Consider the following 18582-nt stretch of genomic DNA (forward strand, 5'->3'; position numbering starts at 1 on the left):
ATACTGTGATGACTTGCCAAGAACACTTTTGTCCATTGTGCACTTGGCTAGAGCACTATTAGAAGCATTACAAATTACAGGGTGGGTCTCTTTGATCTTTTTGGTAGATGGTACATTCTCTGAATTCACACCAATACACCAGGATCCAGCAAACACAAATGCCAAGACCACCCAACATGAATAAGACTTCATCTTCTACCATTTGGATTGCAGTTGTTTTCTGTAAACTAAAGAACAAAACCTCTTTCTGCCCTCTATAGTAGGGAGTCTCATTTTACATTGAATAAAAACAACAAAGTTTCCAATTCTTCTTTTATAATAAAACACTCTTATTTTAATGGAACAAAATTTTAACAAATTAAAAGACTTTGTTCTTTTCTTTTTCCCTTAGACAAAAATAATAATAATTAATAGTAAATAACAATAACAAAGGCAATAACAATGCTCCTTTTCATGGAATCTCCCATATCATCCTGTTTACTCAGTCAAACATGGCACTCAACTGTGTGATAATATCTATGCCAATTATCCCTCTTCCTATCATTTCCATCACACAAATTTGTCATCTAAGCTCCTTTCTCCTTACCTAGAAGTTTATAAATTTGCTGATTGGGACTGTGCTTTTTCCTCCAGTAAATCCCCATATTTCCTTTGTAAATATTAGAGGTTCAAATATCTTTTGCTCATTGGAATTCATATTTAGGATGGAAGTAGTAACTCCAGTGCCAAGTAAACATATTTGAATGAACCTCTCATCCTTTACACACATACAGACCCATGGTTTTTTCTGTCAATCTGTTAGCAGTCTTACTATTATTTCAGGGCATTGCACTGGGCCAGGGGATTTTTCCACTGGAGCATCCAATCTACTATGGCTCTTAAGAACTACTCAGAGACTGTAAAAATAGTTACTACTTTATCTATAGGTGTATTTTCTAATGCTACTGCTATTGCTACAATTTCAGCTGCTTATGCTGAATGAGGTACACACTGTTACTTAAAAACAATCTCATCAGATACCCTTGCTGCAGCATATCTTGTATAAGGCTTTCCTTCATTATAGTAACTAGACCCATCCACAAACCAAATTACATCTACTTTTTCTGCTATGTCCCCTATCACTGCTCCACCTTGGAATAATAAGGGTTTCTCTGGAGGAATTTCAGTCAGGGGGCATTTGTGCTGTTCTCCTTTAATCATTAGGCCATAAGGGACTGGGGATAAAACTGGCACCGTGTCCATATTTACATTTTTCTTTAATAATGCCAGTGTCCATTTAACTAACCAGGGACTAGAAACATGACCATTATTAATCTCTCCTGTCAGCACTTGCTTCACTGGACAATGAGAGGTTTTAAGCAGCACTGGGGCTAATTGTAGAAAATATTCCCAATGTTGTAAAACCCAAATTAGTGCCAACACTTCTTTTTCACATGGAGTAAATTTTCCTTCCACCCCATTTAAAAGATTAGCAGCATATGCTACCCATTGAAGCCCCATTCCAGGATCCTGATGAAGCACTGCACTCAGACCTATATTTGTGGTAGGTAAGTGAAGCAAAAAGGGTTGTCCTATCTTTGGATAAAATAATGCTGGGGCTTGTGCTAGGGCTTGCTTTAAGTGTATAATGTTACCCACTGCTCTAATCCCCATTTCCACTCACTTCCTTTTTGAGCAATTTGTACAATGGAGCAGCTTTTTCTGCATAGCCCTCAATAAAATCCCTAGAGAAATTAGTCATACCCCCAAAAAAGATCTTAAGGTGGAAACATATGTGGGATCTAGCAATGTTTGCAGTAATTCCACTCTCTGTTCATCTGGTGACCTCCAAGGTAACTCCTAAGTAATTTACCTGATTCTGACACATATCAGCCTTCCCTGGACTAACTTTAAATCCATTCTCTTTTATTTTCTGCAAGACCTGATTTAATATTTCCATATTTTCCTCCTTAGTTTTGGTACTGATAAGGATATCATCTACATCGGAGATAATGCTATCCCTATTAGGCATTACATCCCAGATCCATGGGCTCTGGGTGTTGTAGGGCTCTGGCTTAGCCTTCCCAAACTCCAGGCATGGCCCCATCCCTCCTGCTGTGTCTGTCCCAGGCACTACAGCAGCAGCTTCCTGCCTGCTCAGCCTCCTGCAAACAAGGTGGGGGCTGGAGGGGGGCGAGCCAGCCGTTGGTCTGGGCTGCTCAGCTGGTGCTCTGAGGCTGCTGGCAGATGCTGGGGCCTCCTGGTGGTGATTCATGGTGGCTGGGGCCATGAGTAGCTGGTGTTCTGGGGCAGCTGGGGCCACTAGTGGGTGAAGGGACCACACTGGTGCTGGTGCTCCGGGGTGGCTGGGGCCACGCAGCTGGGGCTGGGGACAGCTGGGGCCACCTGGTTGGTGCTCCAGGGCGGCTGGGGCCACGCATGGCTCAGACCGCCCAGCTGGAGCTGATGGCCAGGACTCAGGGTGGCTGAGGCCACGTGCAGTTGGGGGGTGCCAGGGCCACTCTGTCGGGACTCGGGGTGGCCCGGCTCTGGAGTGAGGCATGGCTCCTCCAGCTGCAATAGGGAGGAGCTCCAGGCGGGGGCAAGGGAGAAGGTGGGAGGGACATGGCCTCAAGTGGAAGGGGCGGGGCCATGGGATAGCCTCCCCTAATGGGCGGTTCACTGGGTGCCCATGCCCACAACCTATTTACATGCATATGGCAAATAGTTGGGCTATTATGAAAGCTTTGTGGGGTTCTGGTGAATACAAACTGTCATCCCTGAAATATAAATGCAAAATTATACCATGAATCCTGTTGCAGGGGAATGGCAAAGAAAACATTTAATATGTCCAGGACTGTAAGCCATTGAACTCATCCTGCTATGGATGGTATTACCTCCAGATACTTTTCTACTTTTGGGGCAGTCATGGGCGTCACTTTGTTAAGTTGTCTAAAATCAACTGTTAACCTCCAAGTTTTTTCATCTGCATTTAGAACAGGCCAAATAGCTGCATTATTTGTGCTCTGCTATGCCACTCTGACTCCCTGATCTAGGAGTTCCTGTATAGTTTTAGTTAAGCTGGCTTCTGCTTCCTTAGGGTACTTATACTGTTTTTGAGGTGGAGGGTCTAGTCCAGTAATAAGAACTTCTGCATCAATTTTTCCACACTCAATTTTGGTAGCAGCCCAAACTTCCCTGTGCTTTGGGCTATTTCTAATATTTCTACAGGCCATTTCGGCCGTTTTACTTTTTCAGCACCCTTAGAGGCAGCTAGCCAACACCCAGCTTCAACAATAATTGGTTTTTCTATAGGATCTGTTTGATCTGGGGGCATTTCCCACAATAAGTTGTTTACTAAATCAACTATTACTTGGAGATCTTCTAACATATTCATTCCTATGATGCCCTTACCATCTAAATTCATTAGACCAAATTGTCCTAGTCCTTGCCCAGGTGAAACTGGATTGATGACTAAATGGAACTTTACTTTCTGCCTCATTAAATCCCTGTAACATTTTTACTGTTGTGGAGGGGGGTCCAAACAAATTTTGGTTCCTAGTACGAATTAATGAATACATGGCTCCTGTATCTGATACTATCTTTAGTCCAAGTGCTCCATTATTGAACACCGCGTATGCTGGGGTCTTCCCCAGGTGTCTTGTTCTAAACGAGCCATTATGCCAGCAGAATTTTGTGCTGTCACTCGGGAAATAGGGGGCACCCGGCCTGCCTACACTATTTTCTTAGGGCCCAAGGGAACTGTGGGGAAAGCTCTCTCATGAGATGCCAATCTTTGAAGCAGCTCTGCAAAGGATAATTTGTCAATTTGGTCCCTATTTTTTACTTTACACATTCATTTATAATTTATTTACTACACATTCATTCATGCTCACTGCCAGTTGTTTACTTCAGAGTTATGATCTACTGGCTTCTCAGACATATCATGTGACCTGCAGCTTCCAATCATATGTGGCCTATAGCTTCTGATGCTGATGTGACTTTTGCTTTTTCAAAAATGGAGGTCAGGAATACAAAATGGAGCCTGGGGCATTTCTCTGGTATCACCTGCTCTGATTCACGGTTTCTGACTGACAGAGCAGTTATGGTCCAAGCCAGCGCCCAGTAAAGACTCCCATTGACTCCAAAGAGCTTTGGATCAGGCCCTTAGTGCACTGAAGATCATCTCCTGGCCTTCACTTTAGTGCTAGTCCATACAATGGGGCAAGCCCACGGCTGGTTCCCTGACAGGGCTGAGGTGTGCTAGGGTGCTGAAAATGACTTAGTCTTTAGTGCTCCTCACCAATAAAAATGTGGAGAGCTAGGGCCAGCAGGAGCTCTGGGTCTATGGAGGGGCTGTTATGTGCTAAGGGGCTGTTAAAACCGGGGCAGACTCAGTCAGAGCCAAGGCCCGGCTAGCTCAATTTCCTGTCTCCAGCACCAACTGCTTCAGAGGAAACCCCGGCGTGACAAATTAGGGAATAACTACCCATGACCTAAACCAGGGGCAGCCAGAGTCCCACTCTGTAGCCACCAAGCAAGGGGCAAGGAGTAGCTAGAGCAAGGCACCCAGGGAAGGGCTGCAGCCCATGGATCTCACAAACCACAATGATAAATCTAAGTTGCTTGGTCCAAGGACCTTCACCCAGCTCTGTGTAGAGGAGTTTTCTAAGCACGTGGCTTGCTGGGGAAGCCAGTATAAAAAGGTGCAACTTTGTTTAGACCAGAAGTGGTTCCACTCACTAACGGGAACAGACCTTGGAAAAAGACCTTTGTGCATCTTTCCAGGTAAGTCTGTTTAGCTCCTTTGGAAAGAGTCATTGTCTCTCTGCTGTCCCTAGACGTGCTGGTTTGTATTCAGATACAGCAAACAAGGCTGGAGCGAGAAAGTGGGGGATATAGCTAAGTCTTTGTGGTTACCAGCTGTTCTAACAGGGCAGGGCTCACTTTGTAACACAGGGGATAGTATTGTTTGATTCAAAAGCTGATGGCTTGTTTTAGTTTGAGGCCTTCTACGCCTAGACAAGTTACAACAAACTGCAGTGTAGGACGAATAATCTCATGGCTCCTCCCATTATGGCCTATGGTTGAGGCACTGGACTGAGACTCAGGACACCATGGTTCAATTCCTAGCTGTGCCACAAACTCCATGTGGGACCTTGGGCAAGTCACATCCCCTCTCTGTGCCATGCTCCAGACATGCACCTGCCTGGAGTACACAGGAGATATGAGATTGCCTGGAAATGTGGGGAGACGAGGCTGTGCAGGAACAGCTCCGAACCAGCTGTAGAAACGTTGACATCTATGAGCAGATTGCATGGGGGATGCTGAAGAAGAGCTATGATTGCCAGATTAACCTCTGATTGCCAGAAGTTGGGAGTGGACAACAGGGGATGGATCACTTGATGACTACCTGTTCTGTTCATTCTCTCTGAATAACCTGGCACTGGCCACTGTTGGAAGAAGGACACGGGGCTAGATAGACCATTGGTCTGACCCAGTATGGCCGTTCTTATGTTCTATGACAGGGATCAGCAGCAGTCCTGTGTGAAAGCCAAAGAACTGCGGCAGGCATATACCACAAAGCCAGGGGGGTCAGCAATCTGGTGCTGAGCTGCTGACCTGCTGCTTTTACAAAGAGCTGCATGACATACTTGAGGGAGACAACACCACAACTCTGCACACCACCATGGATACGTTGGAGGAGCCTGAACCACAGGTGCCTGCCATGAACAGTGAGACGGAGGAGGTATTCGAGGGAGAGGCTGCGGGACAGGTGATGGGAGTTCCAGTTATGCTACAAGCCAGGAACTGTTTTTGACTCCAAAGCAGTCCTGCCGGTCCCTGCAGTTGAGCATGGGCAAGCCCAAAGCAGGGGGAGTAACCTTGGAAAGTGTGTAAATGAATTTCTCATTACAGTTATGATTCCCCCAACTTATCAGGACACTGCTATAAAATTTTCATTCATTTACGGAGACTAGCAGAGGTAGTGGTACAACTAAGAGAGGTAGAGTTATCTGCTTTTCATTCTCCTTTAAAGTTAGGCGGACTGGGCCATGCAAAGCAGTTTGTTTATGTATACAGGGATGTCCTTTGAATCTTTCTGTGAGATCTTGATGAAACTTCCATGGAGTTCCAAAAGTTTTTAGGGAGGGCAGCCTTATTTCTTCCTCCACAGTAGGTCACTTACCCATGCCATTCAGTGATAACTTTAGCAGAGATCATTGCCTTAAACAGGCTAGCAGCCTGGGTAACTTTGGCACAACAGCAGCAGCTGTGCTCTTTCTGCCTTGCCAGTATTCAGTCCCTATGCCCCATACTCAGTTTCATGCATCCCAACAATTCCCACCTCATTTCCCTCACCACTGGTGGCTCATATTATTCACTGTGGCTGGTGCTGTTAGTTGTACCTTGATCAAGCACTGTGAAGCAGAAGAGCCAATAAGCATGTCTTGTTTAACACTTTAGGGGAGCAAGGGAAGGGGGGATTTCTCAATCTGAGGTTTTGCTTTCTGTACATACGATACTGACAATGGCACCTCTGTATGTTTTACCAGTAGTTGCAGCCATTGTGGCCTCGAGGGATACCCTCTCCAGCCTCCGTACCAGCAGAACAACACCCAAATAAGGAGGAAAAGAAAAAAAAGGGTGCAGGAGGACATGTTCTTTGAAATCCTGCAAGCCAGTGCTGCATCAGACCTTGAACACAGGGCCTGGAGACTGAACACTGTAGACAGCCTGGAGAAGAAATGAGTGGAAAGGAGAAAAGCTCAGGAGTTCCAGCAGGAAAAGGAGAGGGAGATGTACCAGAACATCATGGAGCTTCTCCGTCAGTAAACACAGATGCTGCAGAGTCTTATGGACCTCCATATTTAGCAATCCTGAGCTCTACTGGAGTTGGTGGAGAACTGCAGCATAACGCCTCCCTGCACCCCACTCGGCATTCCATATGGCATCAAGGCCAATATCGTGGGAAAGCACGGACAACCACAGATTCCCATATGCTGACTACGGTTCATTTCCGTGTAGCTACAATGGACATCAATGTTCTTTTCCCTTCTTTATTTATTCAGGTTCCAAAAATGTTTAAGTTAAAATGTATTTACTGTTACTTTCTTCAGATTGTTTATTTGGTGCTGTTTTTGTAACTGAATAAAACTTTTTTTTGGAAAGTGATTCATCTTTATTAATTTACAACACATGGTATATAATGCCCACTGGCAGTAAAAGTAATGGTCTTGTACACTCACAATCCATAGGTTCAGTGGCAAACAGTGCAGTCGTCATAAATGTACAGCAAGCATCCCAACATTATTAGCTGCACTGGCAGTGATATATGCACGGATGTGCAGCAAACATCACACAATTCCTAACAGTCCCCCCAAGCTGCAGTGCCAGGCTGAGCACAGTACACCACAGCACATTACTGTGGTTCTCTGTGAAAATGCTCTTTCAAAGCCTCCCTAAGCCATATAGCTCCTTGCTGAGCTCCTCTGATGGCCCTTGTCTCTGGCTGTTCCAACTCGACAGACAGCTGCTCCACCTCCATCCTGCACTCCAGTGGCAAGTCTCTCCCTTTGCTTCACAAATATTATGCAGGACACAACAATCAGTGTGACAGGGAGAACTAGGCCCAAAGGCCCCCTGCTGGTGGATTCACCGTCCTGCCACACTTGTCCCAAGTGAGGAGCAGAGAAGTCCTCCAAGCAGGTTAAAGTGGCTGCAGGGGAAGCAGCCAATGAGTAGCCAGAAGGGCCCTATAAAAAGTAGCAGCAGAGCCAGAGACAAGCAGTTCCTTGCAGGAGCTGAAGGTGTGTGTTTGTCTGACTGACTGACTGAGGGAGCAACCAGAAGGACTTTGAACAGGCAGTTTGGGCAGGAGCTAGGGAGAGCAAGGACTTCTGTGCCAGTTGCTGGAACTGCACAAAGAAAAGGCCCTGAGGTAAGGGTGAAGACAGTGTGGGGCTGTAGGGAAGTGGCCCAGGGAATTTGAGCAGTGGCATAACTTAAGAAAAGGCACATGTCCGATGGCTACTATTTAGAGGGTCCCTGGGCTGGGACTTGGAGTAGATGGTGGGCTTGTGTCCATCTCCCTCTCCCACCAGCCATAGAGGAAGTGGCCTGGACTTTGATATATTCCAGAAGGAAAACTGAATGCTTTTAGAGGCCTGGCTGGAAAGCGGGGACCAGAAAAGCCAAAGCAGGTGAAGAGGGTCTGGGGAGAGAGGACTGAGGATATAACCACATACCAGGGCTGGGACTATTAAGGGACTGAACCCAGGGAGGACTGCAGCACGTTTGGAGAATGTGCCCTGGGGTTTGTTTATCCATATATAGACTGTGTGGGGCTTGGACAGACGGCTGAGCCACCGAAGACCCACTCCAATTAGAGAAAGAAAGTCCAGACACATACACTCGGACTAAGGGGTGCTCATGAGAGGTGAGTGCACCCCATTACAGACAGCTATAACCATTGGGATATTTTTCACACTGAGATCCAATCTGGTGAGTCAGCAAATGCCAGCACCCCTTCAGCCTACCAAAAGCACATTCAGCTGTCATTCTGCACCTGCAAAGCCTGTAGTTGAACCTCTCCTAGGTGTTGCTGAGGTAGCTAGTGTATGGCTTCATAACACAGGGGAGCAAGGGGTAGGCAGGATCCTCCAGGACTGCTATTGGCATTTCATCACTGCCAATGATAATCTGCTGGTCAGGAAAGAATGTCCCTGCTTGTAACTTTCTGAACTGTCATGTATTCTTAAAGATGTGAGTGTCATGCATTTTCCCTTACCAGACAATTTTGATGTCAGTGAAGCGTCCCTGGTGATCCACCAGCGTTTGCATAACTATGGAAAAGTAGCTCTTTCTATTGATGTACTCTGTGGCAACGTGCTCTGGGGCCAAAATAGGGGCGTGCGTGCTGTCTATTGCTCCACTGCAGTTTGGGAACCCCATAACTGCAAAGCCATCCACTATGTCCTGAACATTGTCAAAAGTCACAGTCCTGCATACCAGGAGACTATTAATGGCCTTGCACACTTGCTTGACTATGACTCACACATTGGATTTTTCAACTCCAAAATGACTTCCAATGGTAGCAATCCAGCATTGCAGATTTCCACAGTATGATCACCACTTGCTTCTCTACTGTCTGTGCAGCTCTCAGTTTGGTGTCCCTGCACTGGATTGCTAGAGTCAACTCGGCACACAGATCCAAGAATACTTCCTGGTGCATCAAAAAGTTCTGCAGCCACTGCTCATCATCCCAAACCTGCATTATGATGTGATCCTACCACTCAGTGCTTGTTTCTCAGGCCCAGAAGCGGCACTCCACCATCTGCAGCTGCTCTGTGAACACCACCAACAACTATGACTTGGTTTGCACTACATCCCACAGCAATCTGTCCTCCAAGAAATTGTCATGTTTGCAATGGTTCTTCTTGCGGCTCTGCAAATATCGGAGGATCATGCATTCTGTGCTTGCAACACTATGACCTCTTGCTCCCAGTCACTCGTGAGTGACTGATCTATGCCCTATCAAAACTACCCAAAAGACAGCATGCTGAACGCTGGCAGGTTGTTCACTGGAATACCTAGCTATGGTGCACTGCCCTGTAGATTGATGCAAGCACTCCTTGTGATTACGAGCGGCGCTGATGCAAGAAGCCACGTATGCATGAGTACCAACAATGTACTAACTGCAGCAACTGTATGCCGATGTAACTAGTGTTATCATGACTTTGTAGTGTGGATGTGGCCTGACACATTTTTCCAAAATAGTTGTTTTTACTGTCTGAGATAGCACACACCACTCGTTCTGGGTGCCTTTGTATTCTGATTGCCTCTACCTTCATTGCAAACAAATCTGGTCTCTACCATGTTTACTCTGGTAGTCTTTCTTTATACCTTAGCATGCAATTGAAATTAGATTGGCTTCAGTCCTTTCCACTTTCATTTAGGAAGCAGAGTTTTCACTGGCTATGCAAACATTTACTGTTCTTTGCAAAGTGAAGTCCATTTCATGCAATAACATTTATTTGTCCTGGTTATCTGCTATGCCAAAAATAAATCAGTCTATTAGTCCATTTGGTTCCTGTTCAAATTCACTTGACCTCATGTTATATAACTGTTAATGGCCTCACATGGTGGCTTGTTCCTTGCAGAGAAAATGTGCCTTTCCTAAATTAACACATTTGCATGAATCACAGTATTCCTGCCTGGAATGTTTGTATAACTTTGTCAACAGTTTAGTCTCCTTGATGTTCCCATTTTGGAGATTTTCACTGCTACTGGGCCTGCCATATATAACAACATAGAGGGTTTCACCCTTTCTTGTCAACACCCCTTGCTTCCATGAGAATTTGGGAACAATGTCACCACCACTGTGTGTTTTCTGCCAGTTTACCTTGGAAATGAGTACAAGGGGGCTTCATTCACTCCATTTCTTGCCAAGGAGTTAACTTGGAGTTGTTAAGGGTCTAACACAGTGATTGTGGGAATAAACTGATCTTTATTTTCTGGCTCATCAGACAATCTGGGTTAACCAAGGTTATACCTATGGTTGTCACATGGCAGAGGCTGATATTCAAGGCGTGTAGTGGTTACTGTTTTCATTTATTTATATTGCAATAGTATCTAGAAGCACGTCAGGGATCAGGATGCCAATATTCTGGCACTGTATACCCACCAAATCTCTATCTAATTCCATGCCTTCTGTATCTTTACTCTCCAACTGCATCTACATGCTCATTGTGCTTATTTTGCCAGAGTGCAGTCTCCTTTGCTATTCATCTTTATTACTTACAGGACACATTCCTGCCAGATCCAGTCCAATAGGAATACATTTTATTGCGCACAGAGGCATAGAACAAAGATGTGCTAGTCCTTGCAAGATGAGTTGTGTATTAAGTAATGTGGCTTCACAGAGGGCCTCAGTGCTCTGCACAGGAAGAGAAGGCTGGCTCTGAAGAAGATCCCAGCATTGCAGGAGACAAAAGCCTTGCCTCCACTGGAGTTTTGGCCCAATTTTGGCCATCAGAGTAGCTGCAGCAGTGCAAAACCCTAGTGTAGACTAGCAAAACTGCTATTTGTACTGATGGAGCTGACCCTGGACCACTTATAGCTGTACCCAGAACAAATCCCCACAGACACTGATATAAAGATGGGGAGTGAAGAGAGTGACAGGAAAGCAGTAGCTGGATCTATTATGATTCAATTGTGCAGTGAGTCAGTTAACGGGGGAAGCAATTATATGGTGAATCAATAATGATCTGTAGCAATAATGCAAGCACTCAATAACATGAAACCATTATGTAGTGAATCCAATAAGGAAAGATTCAATTGTACAACAAATCAATCATGCAGAGGGCAGTCAAGGGAATGGGGGCAACAACCAGCCAGTCGGGGAGCTGATGCTACCAGGTCTAGATGATCAGGGGCTGTGTCAACAGCTAAATAAAGTTTTAAAGACATCACTGAGTCTGGAGCTGGTTGGATGCCCAGTTCCTCCAGGTCAGCAGGGTGAAGATAGCACTGGCATGGTGATGCCATGGAAGAAGTGGTAGTGAGGGCCTACAGGTGTCTCATCAGCAACAACCCCACAATTGGGAGCATCTGGAAACCATGAAAACTAAATCCACCCCCACCCTGCCCCAAAAAACCCCCAACCAACCAATCAACAACCCCAGAAAAACATTAAATGAAATCTGAATCACAGGGTCCCTATTTCCCCAGATAGTTTTAACCACATCTCCCAAAATCCAGATGAGGAGGTGGAGCTGGAGGCAGAGGTACTGTTCCCAGCTCCCTTTGCTTCTGCTGAGTGAACAGGAAAGATCTGGGCCATGGGGCAGAAGTCTGTTAGACACCTGCTGCGCTCTCACAGCTGGTACCAAGTGTTTCCCAAACAGCTCCTGCCTGCAGGCCTGTTCCCTGTGGGGAAATGCCACAGCAAGGATCGCATCCAGCAGAGCCCCTGGCGGCGGCGGCGGCTTGGCGCTGCATGGGCTGTGGTTATCTCGGCACGACGGCAGTTCTCACCGTGCTCACCCTCGCCAGGCAGGGACCGTCAGGGACCGAATGAACTCTTCCTGTGCCAAGGCGAGGCCAAGCCCGGGAGTTGATAACACAGTGAGATGGCCAAGGCCCAGGAGGGCTGTGGTCCAGGCAGGAGCCATGGGCAGGGCCTAGTGCTTGGGGCAAGGCAGGAGATGGGGGAAGGGTCTTTGTCCCCCCCCCAAAAAAATGTGCTTGTCCCCATGGTTCTAGAACCCTGGGCTCTGCCCCCCCCCGGCACGTGCTAGCAGCCGGGCCAGGCCTAGCACGATTCCCTCAGATGCCCAGACTCGGGGGTGGGACTAAGGAGGCTGCAGCCCAACCCCGCCTCCCAGGCTCAGCTGCCTGCCGCCCCTCCCCGCCCCGCCCCCTCTGCAGCCTCGCTTTGGAGCAAAGATGGCGCGCGCGGTGAGCGCTCTATCCTAGCCCAGGCCGGATGCTGGATCGTACCATCCTCCTTCTCACCCACGCAGCGTCGATCATTCCCACCTCCCCCCCCCGCACCCCACCCGCAATGGTGAGTCTCACTTCCGGGCAAGGACAGGAAGCCGGAAGTATGTGGCAGTGGGGGATTCCCGGTTCCTCACAGGTGAGTCTCTTGGTGATTATCGGCTCTTTATCGCTTAACCCTTTCCCGGGCCAGGTCTCGCGAGAGGCAGTGGGGAGGGCCACTCCCTTCTTCCCCTTCCTCCCCCTCCCCCCTCCCCCTGCAGTGGTGACCGAGGCAGGGCGGGAGGTTTAGTTGGCTTGACGGGCTCTGCGCGCGATGATCCACCGACGTTCCATGCGCTCCGCTGTCCTCCCCTCTCGCGCGCCGCCCCCCGCGCCCCTCCCTGGGTGGCACGTGCGGCACCTCCACCGGTCCCAACCGTTCTGCCCAGCGCGAGCTCTTCGCCGGGGGGAGGCAGGAGGAGAGAGGCTGTTCCGCGCTGAGGCCCCTGGCTGAGTCTGAGGGGGCGCGTGTCAGCCTGCTCACACCCCGCCCTGCCCTCGTGCCAGTGCCCCTGCCGCCCCTCCCCTCCCCCCACACCATCAGCCCACCCAGCACCATCCCATGCGGGCCACTCGCATCCCCCCTCCGCCCCCCCCCCCACTGTGCCACCCTTTGCATCCCCAGTGCTGCCCCCGGGTGAGGAACTTGCACCCGGGGCCAGCCCTGAATGGGCCTCTCGTGCCCGTGTGCCCAGCGCGGCCCCTGTGTGGGTGAATTATGCCCACACACCCAGCTGTGCCCTGTATGCGTGACTCACACCCTGCTTTGCCCTCCTGTGGGTGGGTTGCACCCAGGATGCCTAACACCAGCCTTAAGCGGGTGACTCATGCCAACACTCCTGTTGCTGCTGTCAGGTGAGTGACTTGTGCCATTGCACCCAATGCTGCCCCCCGTGTGTGATTTGCACCAACCCTCCCAGACACGGCCTTTGTGAGTGATCCATGCCAACATGCACTGTGGATCTGACCCCATGGGCAGCCCTGTAAACTACTTGTTTTCACTATCACTAATGAATGGCCCTCATCAGCCAATATATAACATTGCTACTCATCAAAGGGCTCACTAAATAGGTTGTCCTCACTCTGTGCTTTCCAGACTTCTGGATCTAGGGCATCTTCAGAAGAAGCCAGTTCTCCCAGTGAACATCCTCTATTGCAATTATTCTGATATAGGAGTGGCCATGGCATTAGAATTGCTTTTGTTTTCTAGGAGCAGGGGGAGGATTTCCAGCTGCTCCGGTTCTCACTTGCCCTGTGTCCTTCATCTTGTGAGCATGGCTCATGGGACAACTAAGAGCCTGAGTTTTGTTTCAGAGCCTGCAGCATGATGGCAAAATTTGCTGATGCACATATGTCTTCTGGTTTCACAACATGATTATTAGATGGGTTTGGTTGTGTCCTGGCTGGAGGGGATTTGGAGTCCTGAATGTTGATTTGACATAATGTGTTATTTGCAGAGACTGATGCAACATCTCCGGAGCCAAAAGTAGAAGAGCCAGCTGCAGCTAATACCAGGTTAAAATCTGCATTGGTTGTCTCTTTGGTACGTCCTTTTCACCCCTCTGCGGGAATGTACCTCTCTCTTCTTTCCTGTTAGTTTTTAATCTGTTCACAGTTACCGTGTGTAACATTTTTCTGATAAATGCAAAGACATTATTCCACTCACTTTGGTAGAGTTAATCCTGATTTTCAAAGGTGTGAGAATTGAATCAAGTCCATTGCATGCAAAATATGAAAGCATTTATTCATAAAGGGAAAAGAAAGGAAAGAGAAATTCAGGTGTGACATATGCAGGAAGAACAAACTTATTGTCAGACATGATTTGAAGAGTTGGAGAGTCAAATTAGAGAGATACAGAAAGGCTGTTCCAGTTGGCAGGAGTGCCAGAGCAAAAGGCATTTAGACCTGTTGATGTGTAAAGGACTTACATGAAATGAGCAGGGAAGTGTGTTGAGAGAGAGATGATTGTTTTTAAAACCAAAGGGGGATCATATTGAGCAGAATCCTTAAATAAATGACCAGCTAATGAAGTTATTTGAAAATAGGGTTGATTTAGCCACACTGTTCGGTACGGCTGAGGTGGTGGTTTCCTCCACTGTTAAATGCCTATGTCCTGACACAGAGAAGGAATCATCTCCCTCTATTGTCCCTGAAATTGAAATGCAGTGGTGTTGTAGCCGTCTTGGTCCCAGGATATTAGAGAGACAAGGTAAGTGGATAATATCTTTTATTGGACCAGCTTCTGTTGGTGAGAGAGAGAGAAGCTTTTGAGCTTACCTCTCTCACCAACAGAAGTTGGTCCAATAAAAGATACTACCTCACCCACCTTGTCTTCCTGAAATGGACTGTTGCCAGAATCAAAATGGCTAGATCTACGGGGTTCTCCTTTTCTCTCTGCTCTTAGACTCTGTTGTTATAGTGTGACAGAATCCCCCTAGCAGTGTTGATTTGTGTCATTTAGCAAAGCCTCTTGTTAAGTCCGTCATGGGGTTAATACCTATGTATTGTCATTGTGCAGCTGGCTTTGTGAAACCTAGTAATTACCCCTTTCCTCTCCTAATTTCTTAGGAATTCACGTTCCCCAGTGAGGATGGAGACCTTAAGGGACCTGTCTGTGGAGGAGCTCCGGGAGCTGCAGGAGAATTCAGAGGAGATAGGGCGTCTGGCACTAGAATCAACAGAGGTAAACATGCAGGCTGTAGGGCAGGGAAGGTGTATGGATGTAGTGTAGGAGGTGCTGCTCCTCATGGGCTGTGGCTTTTTGTCTCCTCTCTCAGGTCCAGGAACTACAGCTGGAAAAGGAGATGGCCTTGGCCACAAATCGGAGTCTGGCAGAGCAGAACCTGGAATTCCAGACACCGCTGGAAACTGGGCGCACAAACCTTTCTGACAGATATCAGAAGCTGCAGAAGTTGGCTGAACAGTGCCAGGAGCAAAAGGCAAAACTCGGTATGTGTCTCCTGAACAACCCATGCTCCTCTGGGCAGTCAGGTGGTCTGTAACCAAGACTTCTTCCCATCCCCCCCACTCCTCCCCTGAAGACTGAGTAGCTTCCTTTCTGTACTGTGGGGGAGGGAAGAGGTCTGTATTCTGATTCTGTTTTCTCCTGCCTCCTGTTCAGACTGACCTGGACAGAACAGAGGTGATGCCTAATCAAAACGAACTGGAACACAATGGTGGGTAGGGTCTCCTCTTGGGTTTTCTTTCTATATTCAAATTTCCCAAGGTGGCAAATGTTCCCACTGTGAAGGTAAGGAGTTTAACATAGTTTTGGTGGCATAGGGGCAGGAAGGTGACATAGTTTATACTTTACACTTTGCTGGGATCATGAGCCAGAGCCTTGGATATGTGATTAGTATTGTCGCTGAGAGAGCTGGAGATGTGGTAATTCTGCCTAGTTTTTGTATGTCATGTTCTGATCATCATTTTTTTCCTCCCCAGAGAAATTCTCTGCAGCAGTGCAGCCTGGGACCCTGTTAAATCTTCTGCAGGTGGAGGGCCAGAGGATCGAAGAGGAATCTGAGGTGATTCTAAGATTAAAGTCCTAATGAAAATAAAACTGACTAATAGCAATCTCTCTGAAAACTTGAAATTAACTTCCCCAACCAGCACCCTAAATTGAGGATTATCTCTCACAGATCAAAGCCATTCTCCTAAAGATTGAAACTATCCCTCCTTTACGGTTGTTTGTTTTAATGGTTTCCCATGTTATCTAGGCCACGTCTGAGAACACGGGGTGTGAGTTGGAGCTGGGGGAGTACATTGGAGGGGAAAGCACTGGTAATAGTGGTGTCTTGTGTTCCAGACTATGGCCGAGAAGTTCCTGGAGGGAGAAGTGTCACTGGAGACATTTCTAGAGCAGTTTTCCTCCATGAGGAAGTTGTCCCACCTGCGACGGGTCAGAGTGGAGAAGCTCCAAGAGGTACTGAGGAAGTCTGAAACTTCACAAGAACCAGCCAGTGACTCTCATTTTAACCATCAGCATCCTGCTCCTCACATAACTCCTGGGCCTGCTGACGAGCAGCAGCCACAGCCCTTCCCATCAGGAACACCATCCTTCCCTTTGCCTTATAGTCCAGCCCCATGCATGCCTGTAGGCCCTACAGCCCATGGAGCTCTCCAACCTGCTTCTTTCCCTGGAGCACCAGTTATGATGGGGCCGCTCACCTCCTCTCAGTCAAGCACCCAACCCACCTTTCCCTATAAACCACCTCCAGCTCCCAGATACCCACATGCCCCACCTGGAGGCTCAACACCAGGATACCCCCAGCCTCAGACAGGAGGCTCATCTTCAGCCCCAGGGTACCCTTGGTCTCCATGCAGAGGTCCACCACCTGGCTCAGGTTATGCTCAGCCCCATCCCAGAGCCCCATCTGGACTAGGTTACCCCCAGCCTCAGCAGTCTCCATATTTCCCACCAGGAGGAGGAAGACCAGAGTGTCCATACCCAACCCAGCCACCGCTACCTAGTTTCCCAATTCCTTCCCAGCCTCCGTATCCTCCAGCTTCACATCCTCCCTTTGGATATGCACCACCCCCTCGAGGCCCTGCTTGGTCTGGATACTAGCCAGTACTTCATCCTCTCCTGTATCACTGATGGAGAAATGGATCCTTGCTGAGAAATAGGTGAAAGAAGAAAAAGTTGGGATGTTGCCCTTAGACCCATACATGTGTAAGCATTATATAAGATGAGAGGTGTGGTTCTGGCATCATATACCCACTAGCGGCATGGGGTATGAGGCGAAGTAACACGATAACAGCGCATCCATGGATTGCACCATTGTAGATTTTGGCTAATGAATAGTAAGTAGTGTGTGATGACTGCTGGCATTCTTCAGTGGCCACTTGTACTGATTGGTCATTTGAAGCCGTGTTATAAAATACAAATAGTGGGTCAGATTCTCAGCTACTATAAATGGCAAAAACATGCACTGATTTACACCAGCTGAGGATGTAGGCCTGTATGTGAGATGCCTGTGTGTATGGTTTTCGACATATATAAATATATACCAAAAAAATTCTAAACACTTGGGCAGGTGTGAGAGAGACGGGGTGAGAATCTCTGACAGTATTTGACCTGAAATGCTCATATTGCTTCCCAGGGACCTCTTGGAAACTAGACTCCGAATCAATGCATAATTTATCTTGTTAATGAGAAGCAACTAGCTAGTATGTTGGGATAGGTCAGCTCTCGATATGCCCCATATCACTGAGCCAAAACTGGCTCTAGTCCTGTCATTCCCAGCTCACTACAGGACCAAGGTTTCCTTACCATTGCCTCTGTCTGTTTAACCATACTACTGATAATATGTTTATGGCAAAGCAAAGATCTCTCCAGGGCTGCCCCTGTCTATCCATTTCAGCTATTTCCAGCCTACTCCTGGGCAAAGGCCTCTTGATCACTGGCCACTTTTACCTGGCTGTATGAAGCATGCCCAGCCTTCCAGTGCAGTATGGATTATCACCAAGAAGGCATCAGGGCCATGAAATATCCTGGGATTCAATATGTGGAAAATCTGTTCTGCCATGGAGATAACATGAGTTAGCATGATGCTTCTGGAGCTGCTACTAATTTGGAGGCAAGGCAGCACATACCTTGACCTGTAGAAATCTGGGTGACTAAGCCTTTTTTGCTGGTTGACGGTGGAAAACAACACTACCATTCAACTTTCTCCAGTCAAACTTTGGTAATCATTCAGTGAAACACTGAGGCATCTAAGGCCTCCTGCAATGTCTCTTCCTCCTCTCTAGTGACCTGCAGTAAGGGTGAAGGTACGCTGGATAATGAAGCATCTAGTTTCCCTTGCATACCTCTCCCCTTTCCTCCTATGTTGACCTGAGGAAACAATGGACACCAACAGAGAGAATGAAGGATTCTTAACATAAATGGGATTTGCTTTGCTCTGCACTTTACCCACCAAATTCTGTTTGCTTGCCCGAAAGTTATTTATAAAGATAGATTACTAATGGACTAGACCGGGTTGAATACTTTTGGAATTTGATGGAAACAGTTCCTTATCTGTGATTAATTACAGTAATAAAACTTGATGAATTACA

At 47.5% G+C, this 18582-nt stretch overlaps 1 protein-coding gene and 1 long non-coding RNA gene across 3 annotated transcripts; both read left to right on the plus strand.

Annotated features, from left to right (window-relative positions):
• The first annotated feature begins 7799 nt into the window (after positions 1-7799).
• On the plus strand, positions 7800-10590 carry LOC137148588 (uncharacterized). The gene is made up of 2 exons (XR_010918536.1): positions 7800-7921; positions 8774-10590. It is a non-coding gene; the product is annotated as an uncharacterized lncRNA (long non-coding RNA).
• A 1979-nt stretch (positions 10591-12569) lies between these two features.
• VPS37C (VPS37C subunit of ESCRT-I) lies at positions 12570-18582 on the plus strand. 2 transcript variants are annotated; one of them, XM_067541521.1, is made up of 6 exons: positions 12570-12622; positions 13983-14068; positions 15094-15208; positions 15303-15474; positions 15967-16049; positions 16331-18582. In XM_067541521.1, exons 3-6 carry the CDS (start codon positions 15116-15118, stop codon positions 17090-17092), a joined length of 1110 nt encoding a protein of 369 aa, XP_067397622.1. In that variant the 5' UTR covers positions 12570-12622; positions 13983-14068; positions 15094-15115; the 3' UTR covers positions 17093-18582. The 2 variants fall into 2 exon arrangements, with proteins under 2 accessions (XP_067397622.1, XP_067397623.1); XM_067541522.1 differs by lacking the exon at positions 12570-12622 and adding an exon at positions 12865-13380.

The sequence above is a fragment of the Emydura macquarii genome, unplaced genomic scaffold (assembly GCF_026122565.2).
Source record: "Emydura macquarii macquarii isolate MOO-44397 ecotype Brisbane River unplaced genomic scaffold, CSIRO-AGI_Emac_v2 contig_670, whole genome shotgun sequence".
Classification (NCBI taxonomy): Eukaryota; Metazoa; Chordata; order Testudines; family Chelidae; genus Emydura; species Emydura macquarii.